The 12,886-nt window shown below is 41.6% G+C and overlaps 1 protein-coding gene and 1 pseudogene across 1 annotated transcript in view; one reads left to right on the top strand and one right to left on the bottom strand.

Annotated features, from left to right (window-relative positions):
- Window positions 1-1,785: 1,785 nt before the first annotated feature.
- Window positions 1,786-12,886, bottom strand: part of LOC129688945 (POU domain, class 5, transcription factor 1-like) — a 49,939-nt gene continuing 38,838 nt past the window's right edge. The window contains exons 3-5 of the mRNA XM_055624017.1: window positions 10,191-10,253; window positions 5,934-6,203; window positions 1,786-1,809 (exon numbers count right to left, since the gene is read on the bottom strand). Of these exons, the coding sequence (XP_055479992.1) occupies window positions 1,786-1,809; window positions 5,934-6,203; window positions 10,191-10,253 (357 nt within the window). The remainder of the gene's footprint in view (window positions 1,810-5,933; window positions 6,204-10,190; window positions 10,254-12,886) is intronic.
- On the top strand, window positions 6,468-7,375 carry LOC129688968 (POU domain, class 5, transcription factor 1-like; annotated as a pseudogene).

Below are 12,886 nucleotides of genomic sequence, written 5' to 3'. Positions count from 1 at the left end.
AAGATGAAAATGAGTAACTATGGCATATCCCATTGAAATTCACAGGATCATTAGACCTTACCTTAAGAACATGTATTCCACTAAACTAAAATAGAGAGAGAAAATTTTCTAAATGAATATGACCTATAAATTTAAACCAAGATTACATAAATAATTTGACAGACTTATAATGAGCATTGAGATTAAAACAATAACTTTTTAAATCTCCCAGCTGCCAAAAAGACCAGGCCCAGATAGGTTCGTTGATAAAATTCTACCAAACTTTCAAAACAAAACTATTACCAGTGTTTCTCAAACTATTCTATAAATCACAAAAAGAAAGAACACTAACAGACTGTTTTTACACTGCCAATATTACTGTGGTATTATTATGCAGATAAAGAGTCAGGAACAAGTATTTCATAGGCCAATCTCCTTGAAGTACCTAGATGCAAAAGTTACCAACAAAATACTAGTAAACCAAATTTAAGAACACATCAAAAAGATAATTCATGGGCTGGAGAGCTGACTCAGTGATTAAGATTGCATATTAGTCTTGTAGAGGGTGCGAGTTTGGTTCTTAAAATTTATGTCAAAAAGCTTACAACTACCTGTGACTCCAGCCCCTGGGTCCACAAAACCTTCTTCTGACTTCTTTGGACTGCTGCACTCATGTGCACATAGCTACACACAGATATGGGCACATAATTAAAAACATGTCTTGAAATGTTATCCACCATGATTACGATGGTCTAAAGGTGCAGATATGATTTGGCACATGAAAAACAATAAATCCAATATGCCATATGAATGGCTGAAAGACACAAGTCACTCGGTGGTCTCAGTGGTTGTATAAACAGCTTTCAATAATGCCAACATTGCTTCATAATAAAAGTCCTTTAAAAAACCAGGAAATATAAGGAATATAATAATATTCCTAATAAAGGGTACATGTAACAAATTTGCAGACAAATTAGACCAAATGAGGAAATCCTCACTGAATCTGAACTATAAAATCAGGAACAAAACTGTTTATTTTACAACTTTATTTTCTAAGTTCTTATTCAATATTGTGCTGGAAGTCTTAGCTTAAGAAATAAGAGAAGCGGGCTGGAGAGATGGCTCAGAGCTTAAGAGCACTGACTGTTCTTCCAAAGGTCCTGAGTTCAATTCCCAGCAACCGCATGGTGGCTCATAACCATCTATAGTGAGATCTGGTGCCCTCTTCTGACTTGCTGGCATACATACATGCAGAACACTGTATAAATAATAAATAAATCTTTAAAAAAAAAAGAAATAAGAGAAGCAAACAAGGAGGATATCGTTTAAAAAAAGGAATAAATTAAAGCACACTTACTTGCAGATGATATAATTCTGACATAAGAGACTCTAAAGGCTCTACAAAAGCAAAAGGCAGTGCACATACCTTTAATCACAGCACTCTAGAGGCATGGACAGGCAGATCTCTGTGAGTTCATGGCCATCTTGGTCTACAGAGTGAGTTCCAGGACAGCCAGGGCTACACAAAAACCCTGTCTTAAAACAAAGGAAAGAAGGAAGGAAGGGAGGAAGGAAGGGAGGAAGGAAGGGAGGAAGGAAGGAAGGAAGGAAGGAAGGAAGGAAGGAAGGAAGGAAGGAGAAGGGGAGGGAGAGAGGGAGGAAGGGAGGGGCACCCTTGGAATGTAAAGTAAATAAATAAGATAAAAATTAACACAAGAAAGAAAGGCCCCATCAGAAAACTCTCAGAACTGATAAACACTTTCAACAAAGTGGCAGGAAGAATTAGTATGCAAAACCCATCAGCTTTCACCTAAACCAGTAGTGAACATGCTAAGGAAGAATTCAGAAAAAAAAAATATTCTTATTCACAAGTCTAAAAATATAAAATAATTTAATAAATTAAAATTTTGACTAAACCTAGTCAAGTGTAGTTGTTAGTTTTTATTGTCAGCTTGATACAACCTAGAGCGAGCCAGGAACAGGAAATCTTTATTGAATAAACTCAAAATTAGATTTACCTGTGGAATATTTGTAAGAGGTTGCCTTTACAAATGATTAATGTAGGTGGGCCAAGTCCAGTGTGGGTGGCACCATCCCTAGGCAGGTGACTCTAAGCTGAGTATAGAGTAGAAGACAAGTCAGTAAGCAGCATCCTTCCACGGCTTCTGCTTCAGGTTTCTGCCTTGAGTTTCTGCCTTAGCTTCCCTCAGTGGTAGACTATGACCTGAAGTACAAGGTGAAAACAAACAACCCTGTAGTCTTCTAAATTCTTTTAGTTGTGGTGTTTATCGCAGCAACAAAAAAGAGACCAGAGATCCAAGATGGCAGCAACCAGCGCACACCATATCTGAAGGGCAGAGGATCTAAAACTTCGAAATTGGTGCGTGGACAGGGAGCTGAATCCACGACATTGACATAGAGGCTTCCAGGGAGAAAGGGGACAAACCCTGAGCTGAGACCACTGGGATTCAGGTCAACCACGGACTTCTCTGGGAACTTCACCTGGGGACCCAATTCCCAGGCACTTCCCCTTTAATGGGCCTCCCTACTCAATGGGGAAGCAGCAGCAAAGGCAGTGGAGGCAGTGGAGGTGGTCCAAAGAGCATACAGTTCCTAGCACAGAGCACAGTGCTGGCTGCCTCTAGCACAGAAACCCTGCTTGAGATTGGAAACAGAGAATACTCAATCACCCAGCACTTCCCCTTACAAGCCTTCCTTCTCCCTCCTTGGAAGAGGTGGAGGCTGCAGAGGCAGCCCACAGTGCCTGGGCTATAGTGCCCACAGCTCCTAGCACAGAGCATAGTGCCGAGGACTCCACTAGGCCAATCAAGTTCGTGGCTCCCCAGGGCATTTCAGAAGGCATCTGTTCCAGCAGCTTCCTAGTTCTGCCATGGTGGCTGGACTACCAGTGGTCTTCAACACCAGCCTCCAAGATGGGAATTCTCAGTACAGCATTATCAACATCGAAACCCCTGCTGAGCGTGTCTACCAGTGAAGCTCAGGCAAACAATTCTTGAGCCCAGAAAGATCTGAATACTAGAACTACAGTATGACAGGACTGTAGACCACTGAGGTATTCGGGAAATAAGAGCAGGCACATTGAGTCCACAAACAGTATCAACAAACTGCAACCCCAGACAGCGCTAGCAACTGCACCCCCTCTTGCACCTGCACCCCCCCACATTCCAAGCATCCACACTCTCTAGCACTCTGTCCTTCAAGACACACATCCATGCACATGGGCACGCTTGCTCCCCCACAATTGTGATTCTGCACCAGTGGCTCTTCCTCCCCTAGGTACAGCTGTAACATCAACACACACTATTAAACCATTGGAACTCTCTCATATTCCTGAAGAATACTCCAGACACCAGAGAAAGACGGTACACCAGTATGAAGTACAGACTCCAAGAACAAACAGTGAAGGTTATGAATAAGCAGACGGGCAGAGGTCAGTGTAAGAACACACCCAACAAAAATCAGGACATCATGGCTCCACCAGCAACGCCCCCAAATCAATGGACACTTCAGTACATCAGAAACACAGGAAAATTACTTTAAAGCTATGCTTATCCAGTTATTAGAGGCACATAAAGAGGAAACAAACAAATCTCTCAGAGAAATAGCCACACAAGTAGAGGCAAATAAAGAGGAAATGAGCAAAACTCTCAAAGAAATAGCCACACATACGGTGGCAAATAAAGAGGAAATGAGAAAAGCTCTAAAAAAATACAGGCAATATTAGTTAAACAGTAGAGGCACAAGTAGAAGCACAATTAGTGGCACGTGGAGAGGAAATGAACAAAAAAAAAAAATAGAAGCCTTCATAGAAAGACAGGAATCCACATTCAAACAGATGAAGAAAATGGTGAATGCATGAAAACAGAATTACAATCAATAAAGAAAACACAGAGAAAATTGTGGAACTGGAGAACTTAGAGAAAAGATCAAGAACCACAAAGGTAAGCATCACCAATAGAATACAAGAGATGGAAGACAGACTCTCAGATGCTGAAGATACACTTGCCGAAATTGATACTTCTCTCAAAGAAAAGGGGAAATCAGAAAAGTCCCAAATACAAAACATCCAAGAAATCAAGGACACCATGAAAAGGCAAAATCTAAGAATAATAGGAATAGATGAAAAAGAAGATTTGAGGCTCCAAGGTCCAGAAAATATTTTTAAGAACATCATAACAGAAAATTTTCCGAACTTAAAGAGATGCCCATAAATATACAGGATGCTACAGAACACCAAATAGACTATACCAGAAAAGAAACTCTTCACATCACATCATAGTCAAAACAATAAACCTACAGAACAAAGAAAAAATATTAAAGGCAGCAAGGGAAAAGGGCCAAGTAACATATAAAGGTAAACCTATCAGAATCACACCAGACTTCTCAACAGAAACTATGAAAGCTAGAAGGGCCTGGGCAGATGTCATGCAGACTTTAAGGGACCAAAGATGCCAAGCCAGACTACTCTACCCAGCAAAGCTTTCAATCAACATAGATGGAGAAAGCAAAACATTTCATGACAAAACTAAGTTTAAACAATATCTACACAGCAACCCAGCCCTACAGAAGATACTAGAAGGAAAAGTCCAATCCAATGAAAACAACTATACCCAAGTAAACATAGGATACAGATAATTCCTCAACAAAACTTAAAAGAAAACAAGCAGTTAATCACAGTAACACCATCAACTCCACAATAAAAGGAACTAACATTCATTGGTCACTCTTATCTATCAATATCAATGGACTCAACTCTCCAATAAAAAGACACAGTAACAGAATGGTTTCAGAAACAGGATCCAACATTACGATGTACCCAAGAAACATACCTCTGCAACAAAGATAAACACTACCTCAAAGTAAAGGGCTGGAAAAATATTTTTAAACCAAATGGACCCAGAAAACAAGCTGAAATAGCTATCCTAATTTCTAATAAAATAGACTTTCAACTAAAATTAATAAAAAAAAATGAGGAGGGGCAATTCATTCTCATCAAAGGAAAAATTCACCAGGAGGACATAACAAATCTGAACATCTATGCCCCAAATACAAGAGAGCCTATATTTGTAAATGAAACATTATTAGAGCTTAAATTGAACATGAATTCCAATACCTTAATAATGGAAGACTTCAACACTCCACTCTCACCAAGGGACAAATTATCGAGAAAGAAGCCAAAAAGAGAAATAAAGGCACATACAGAGGTCCTAAATCAAATGGACCTGATAGATGTCTACAGAAATTTTCACCCAAATTCAAAAGAGTGTACCTTCTTTTGAGCACTTCATGGAAACTTCTCCAAAATAGTTGGTCACATAGACCATATAGTTGGTCACAAAGCAATCCTCAGAAGATACAAGAAGTTTTAAATAATTCCCTGTATTCTAGCTGACCACCATGGAAGAAAGCTGGACCTCAACAACAACAGATATAGCAAAAAGCCTACACACATGGAAACTGAACAACTCCCTACTAAATGACAGCTGGGTTAGGGAAGAAATAAAGAAAGAAATTAAAGTCTTCCTAGAATTCAATGAAAATGAAGACACAACATACCCAAACTTATAGGACACAATGAAAACAGTGCTAAGAGAAAAATTCATAGCACTAAGTGCCTTCAAGAAAAAAATTGAAACATCTCATACTAGCAACGTAATGGTCCACCTGAAAACCCTAGGGAAAAAAAAAAAGAGCAGACACACCCAAGAGGAGTAGACAGCTGGAATTAATCAAACTCAGAGCTGAAATCAATAAATGAGAATCAAATAAAACTATTCACAGACTCAATGAAACCAAGAGCTGGTTCTTTGAGAAAATCAAAAAGATAGACAAACCCTTAGCCAAACTAACTAAAAGACAGAGAGAAACTATCCATATCAGCAATTCAGAAATGAAAAGGGGGACATAACTACAGACACTGAGGAAATCCAAACAATGCTCTCCAGGTTTCCCCTCACACGGTTCTCAATGCTCGTCCGCTTCCTCTTGCGGGCCTGCAGCAGGGTCTCCGTTTTGCAAAGCTCCTGAAGGTTCTCATTGCTGTCGGCTTCCTCCACCCACTTCTCCAGCATGGGCCGTAGCTTACACATGTTCTTGAAGCTGAGCTGCAGGGCCTCAAAGTGGCAGATGGTGGTCTGGCTGAACACCTTTCCAAAGAGAAAGCCCAGGGTGAGCCCCACGTCGGCCTGGGTGTATCCCAAGGTGTAAAAACTTAGGTTTTACTACAAACGCCTATGTACCACAAAATTTGAAAATACAAGGAAAATGGACAATTTTCTTGATAGATTCCATTTACCAAAATTAAATCAAGATCAGGTAGAAAAGACTGAATAGATTGACTACTCCTCCACCCACCTGGGGGCAGGGCCAGAGGTCAAGGCTAAGGGTGGGATTGGGGAAGGAGGGGAAGCAGTCCTGGGTAAGCCCTCCTTGCGTCAGGGCCCCTGCTTGGGGTGCCCGCCTTCCCCATGGCCGGACCCCTGGCTCCAGACTTTGCTTTCTCGCCCCCACCAGGTGGGGGTGATGGGTCGGGAGGGCTGGAGCCGGGCTGGGTGGACCCCTGAACCTGGCTCAGCTTCCAAGGGCCTCCCGGTATGCCCGGGGTCGGGCCCCGGCGTTGCCCCAGGCTCCGAGGTGCTGGGGATCTCGCCGTGCCCCCCCCCCCCCGCCATAAGAGTTCTGCGGAGCGATGGCGTACTGCGGCCCTCAGGTGGGACTGGGCCTAGTGCCCCAAGTTGGCGTGGAGCCTTTGCAGCCTGAGGGCCCGGCCGGAGTGGGCTCTGAGAGCAGCCCGAAGGGGGCCTCGCCTGGGTCCTGCCCTGTCCGCCCCGGGGCCGTGAAGGTGGAGAAGGTGGAGCCGAGTCCCGAGGAGTCCCAGGACATGAAAGCCCTGAAGAAGGAACTAGAAGAGTTCTCCAAGCTGCTGAAGCAGAAGAGAATCACCTTGGGGTACACCCAGGCCGACGTGGGGCTCACCCTGGGCAAGAGGAAGCGGACGAGCATTGAGAACCGTGTGAGGGGAAACCTGGAGAGCATGTTTCTGCAGTGCCTGAAGCCCACCCTGCAGCAGATTAGCATCATCGCCAAGGAGCTGGGGCTGGAGAAGGACGTGGTCCGCGTGTGGTTCTGCAACCGGCGCCAGAAGGGCAAACGATCGAGCATTGACTATTCCCAACGGGAAGAGTATGAGGCGGCAGGGTCTCCTTTTCCGGGAGGGCCTGTATCCTTTCCTCTGCCCCCAGGGCCCCATTTTGGCGCCCCAGGCTATGGGAACCCCCATTTCACCACGCTCTACTCTTCGGTCCCTTTTCCTGAGGGCGAAGCCTTTCCTAATATTCCTGTCACTGCTCTGGGCTCTCCCATGCATTCAAGCTGAGGCGCCATCCCTGCGTGTGGATGGCGTGAGCCTGGTAGGCCAGGGGAGGGGCAGGTAGACGGAACCTGGAAACCACCACAGCTTCTGGAAACCACCACAGCTTTGCGAGTAAGCTCGTTTACCGAGGGATTGAAATCACAAAAAGGGGGGTGGGGAGGTGGCCTTCAGTGACGCTGTTGATGGCGATCACTCATCATTTCGTTCTTAAATAAAAATAAATTTAAATTAAAAAAAAAAGAAAAGACTGAATAGTCCTATATTCTCCAAGGAAATAGAAGCAGTCATCAAAAGTCTCCCCTCAAAAAAAAAAAAAAAAAAAAAAAAGCCCTGGGCTAGATGGTTTCAGTGCAGAATTCTACCAGACCTTCAAAGAAGTGCTAACTCCAATTCTCTTCAAACTATTCCACAAAATAGAAACAGAAGGAACATCACCAAACTCATTCTATGAAACCACAGTCACCTTGATACCTAAACCACACTAAGACCCAACGAAAAAAAAGAGAACTTCAGACCTATCTCTCTTATGAACATTGATGTAAAAATACTCAATAAAATACTGGCAAACCGAATCCCTGAACATATAAAAGATATCATCCACCATGACCAAGTAGGATTCATCTTATTCATGCAGAGGTGGTTCACTATATGAAAATCCATCAATGTAATTCACCACATAAACAACCTGAAGGAGAAAAACTACATGATCATCTCTTTAGATGCCTAAAAAGAATTTGACAAAATCCAACACCCATTCATGTTTAAAGTCTTGGAGAGATCAGGGATACAAAGCACATACCTAAACATAGTAAAAGCAATATACAGCAAGCCTATAACCAACATCAAACTAGGGAGAGAAACTTAAATCAAGCCCACTGAAATCAGAGACAAGACAAGGCTGCCCACTCTCTCCATATCTCTTCAAGATAGTACTTGAAATCCTAGCAAGAACAAAAAGAAAACTAATAGAAATCAAAGGGATACAAATTAGAAGGGAAGAAATCAAAGTATCACTATTTGCAGATGATATGACAGTATACATGAGCGACCCCAAAAATTCAATCAGAGAATTCCATCAGCACAGGCGCTAAGATCAACAATCAATAAATGGGACTTCATGAAACTGAAAAGCTTCTGTAAAGCAAAGGTCACTATCATCAGAACAAAACGACAGACTGGGAAAGAATCTTCACCAACCCTATATCTGACAGAGGGTTAATATCCATAATATATAATGAACTAAAGAAATTTAAAAGCAACAAATCAAGTAATCCTATTTAAAAATGGGTATAGAGCCAAACAGAGAATTCTCTGTAGAGGAATATTGAATGGCAGAGAAACACTTCAAGAAATGCTCAATGTCCTTAGTCATCAGGGAGATAAAAATCAAAACAACCCCGATATTTCACCTTACACCCATCATAATGGCTAAGATCAAAAAACTCAAGTGACAATACATGCTGGAGAGAACGTGGAGAAAGGGGAACCATCCTCCATTGCTGGTGGGAATATAAACTTGTACAAACACGTTGGAAATCAATCTGGCACTTTCACAGAAAACTGGGAATAGCCATACGTCAAGACCCAGCTATACCACTCCTAGGCATATATCCAAAATATGCTGAAGTACACAACAAGGACATTTGTTCAACCATGTTCGTAGCAGCTTTATTTGTAATAGCTAGAACCTGGAAACAACCCAGATGTCCTTCAAAAGAGAAATGGATACAGAAATTGTGGTACATTTACACAATGGAGTACTTCTCCACAATTAAAAACAAGGAAATCATGAAATTTGCAGACAAAATGTGGGAACTAGAAAAGATAACCCTGAGTGAGGTATCCCAGAAAGAGATACAGTACATACTCACTTATGAGTGGATGCTAGACTAATAATATACAAAAATCTGTACATCTAAAGGAGCTAAGCAAGAAGGAGGACCCTGGGTAAGATGATCAATCCTCATTCAGAAAGTCAAAGGGGACGGACATTGGAAGAAGGAGAAAACAGGAAACAGGACAGGAGCCTACCACAGAGAGCCTCTGAAAGACATTACCCAGCAGGGTATCAAAGCAGATCCTGAGAATCTTAAACAAACTTTGGGCATAGTGCAGGGAATCTTATGAAAGAAGGGGGAGAGAGTAAGATCTGCAGAAGACAGGAACTCCACAAGGAGAACAACAGAACCAAAATATCTGGGTATGGGGTCTTTTCTGAGACTGATACTCCAACCAAGGACCATTCATGGATATTACCTAGAACCCTTGCTCATATTTAGTTCATGTCAGAGACAGTCCCTGTTCCCCTTACTATGGAAACCCACTTGGACACTGAGCTGCCATAGGCTACATCTGAGCAGGGGTTCTAAGTTATCACCATGCATGGTCCTTGGTTGGAGTATCAGTCTCAGAAAAGACCCATTTGCCCAGATATTTTGGTTCTGTTTTTCTCCTTGTGGAGCTCCTGTCCTCTGCCGGTCTTACTATATCCCCCTTCTTTCATAAGATTCCCTGCACTCTGCCCAAAGTTTCGCTATAACTATTAGCATCTGCTTTGAAACCCTGCTGGATAGAGTCTTTCAGAGGCCCTCTGTGATAGGCTCCTGTCCTATTCCCTGTTTTCTCCTTCTTCCAATGTATGCCCCATTTGCCTTTCTGAATGGGGATTGATCATCTTACCCAGGGTCCTCCTTCTTGCTTAGCTTCTTTAGATGTACAGATTTTTGTAGGTTTATGCTATATTATATGTCTAATATCCACTTATAAGTGAGTATATTCCATGTATGTTCTTCTGCCTTTAGGATACCTCACTCAGGATAATCTTTTTTAGTTCCCACAATTTGTCTTCAAATTTCATGATTTCCTTGTTTTTAATTGTGGACTAGTACTCCATTATATAAATGTAGCACAATTTTTGTATCCGTTGCTCAACTGAGGGACATCTGGGTTGTTTCCAGGTTCGGGCTATTACAAATAAAGCTGCTACGAATAAGGGTGAGCAAATATCCTTGTATATTTGAAAATTTTTTTAAATATATGCCTAGGAATGGTATACCTGGATCTTGAGGTAGCTCTATTCCTAATTGTCTGAGAAAGTGCCAGATTGATTTCCAAAGTGGTTGTACATGTATAAAAATGCGAATAGATCCATACTTATCACCCTGCACAAAAATAAATTCCAAGCAGTTCAAAGACCTCAACATAAAACCAGACACACTAAACCTGTTAGAAGAAAAAGTGAGGAAGATCCTAGAACACATTGGCACAGAAGACAACTTCCTGAACAGAACACCAAGAACACCAAGGCACTAAACATCAACAATCAATAAATGGGACCTCATGAAACTGAAAAGCTTCTGTAAAGCAAAAGACATGGTCAACAGAACAAAACGATAGCCTATAGACTGGGAAAAGGTCTTCACCAACCCTATATCTGACAGAGGGCTAATATTCAGTATATATAAAGAAATCAAGAAGTTAAACAGCAACAAATCAGTTAATCTAATTTAAAAATGGAGTACAGAGCCAACATTTTCAATAGAGGAATATCAAATGGCAGAGAAACACTTAAAGAAATACTCAACATCCTTAGTCATCAGGGAAATGCAAATTAAAACGACCCTGAGTTTTCATCTTACACCCATCAGAATGGCTAAGATCAAAAATTGAAGTGACAATGAGGGAGGGGGCTATGGCTGATAACAAAGGAAATAATTGTGATTAATATAAAAACATAAAAATTAATAAAAAAAGAAAAGTAAAGAAAAAAACTGAAGTGACAACACATGCTGGAGAGGATATGGAGAAAGGGGAACCCTCCTCCATTGCTGGTGGGAATGTGAACCTGTCCAAAAATCTTTTTTAATAGGACACTAATTCCTCGGGAAATAAAAGCAAGAAAAATGGCACTTTATTATATCAAAAACTCTCTATAAAGCAGTTTGAATGAAGAAATTGCCTACAGAAAGAAAAGTTTTCCAGCTATACATCTGACGTGTACTAATGTGCAGAAATACACAAAAAACTAGTGAAAACAAAACAGTAAGTAAACAACCTAATTAAAAATGGGTTAAGGATTTGAGTACTGGGTTCTCAAAACAAGAAATACAGATGGTCAATTGCTATGTCATTGCATAGCTATGGTTCCAGAACCTTGACAGGGGCAATGACAGATGATACAGATATAGATACAGATACAGATACAGATACAGATACAGATACAGATACAGATACAGATACAGATACAGATACAGATACAGATACAGATACAGTTACAGACACGGGGATAGAGAAGGCTGGGATTGAGTGGGCTGAGCTTTTGGATAGAGAAGCTCAGGGTGCTTACTACATACAGTTGAACAGGAAGATGGAGTTGATGCATGCAGATGAACAAGGATTTTGAGACAAAAAGGGAGCAGAGTTATTTCAAGAGCTGAACAACAAGGTAGGTCTCCACAGGAATCTATGGGGGGACTCTATAGGGGGCCAGTCTCAGGCTGCAGTCATCCTAGAAAAGAAAGCCGTGGATGACAGTTTTTACATACATTACCAACATTTGTCTTTGCTCCAAAGGAAGCTTCTGCCATCTCTTCTGAGCTTTACTGGGCAAAGGTTGGAGTTACTGGGTCCTTGACACAGCTGTGCCCATGTTCAACAATACAAATTCACTCAAGACTTCACTTGTTTCATACAAATTCCCATGTCTAACACATACACATCTGTCCTTGCACATTCACTGAGGGCTGCCTCCACTCCCTACAGTAGACAAAAATTTTTTTTAAAAGGCATTCAACATACTGATGCAAATGGAAACTTCTTTGGGATTCTACCTCACCCAGTAAGAACAACTACCATCCAGGAAGCAAGTGATAGCAAAGACTGGCAAGGCCATGAGGAAAGAAGAAACCTGTTCACTCTTGGTTGGAGTGTAAACTGGTATAGCGCTGCAAGACCCAATGCTGAGGTTTCATATACCACTCCTAGGCATATATCCAAAAGAGGCTCAAGTACACAATAAGGACATTTGCTCAACCATGTTTGTAGCAGCTTTATTTGTAATAGCCAGAAGCTGGAAACAGCCCAGATGCCCCTCAATTGAAGAATGGATGCAGAAATTGTGGTACATCTACACAATGGAGTATTACTCTGAAATGAAAAATAAGGAAATCATGAAAATTGCAGGTAAATGGTGGGACCTGGAAAGGATCATCCTTGAGTGAGCTGTCCCAGAAGCAGAAAGACACACACAGTATATACTCACTCATATAAACATATAACAGGATAAGCCTTCTAAAATCTGTACATCTAAAGAAACTAGTTAAGAGAGAAGACCCTGACTAAAATGCTCAATCCCCATCCCAAAAGGCAAAGAGGATGGATACCAGAAGAAGAAGAAAACAGGAAACAACCTAGAAACCCTCCACGGAGGGCCTCTGAAAGGCTCTGCCCTGCAGACTATCAAAGCAGACACTAAGACTTATGGCCAACTGTTGGGCAGAGTGCATGGAATCTTAT

This window comes from Psammomys obesus, unplaced genomic scaffold (assembly GCF_907164565.1).
Source record: "Psammomys obesus unplaced genomic scaffold, mPsaObe1.curated_primary_1811, whole genome shotgun sequence".
Lineage (NCBI taxonomy): Eukaryota > Metazoa > Chordata > Mammalia > Rodentia > Muridae > Psammomys > Psammomys obesus.
The sequence above is the reverse complement of the archived record's forward strand: the minus strand, read 5'-3'. Positions and strand labels throughout refer to the sequence as shown.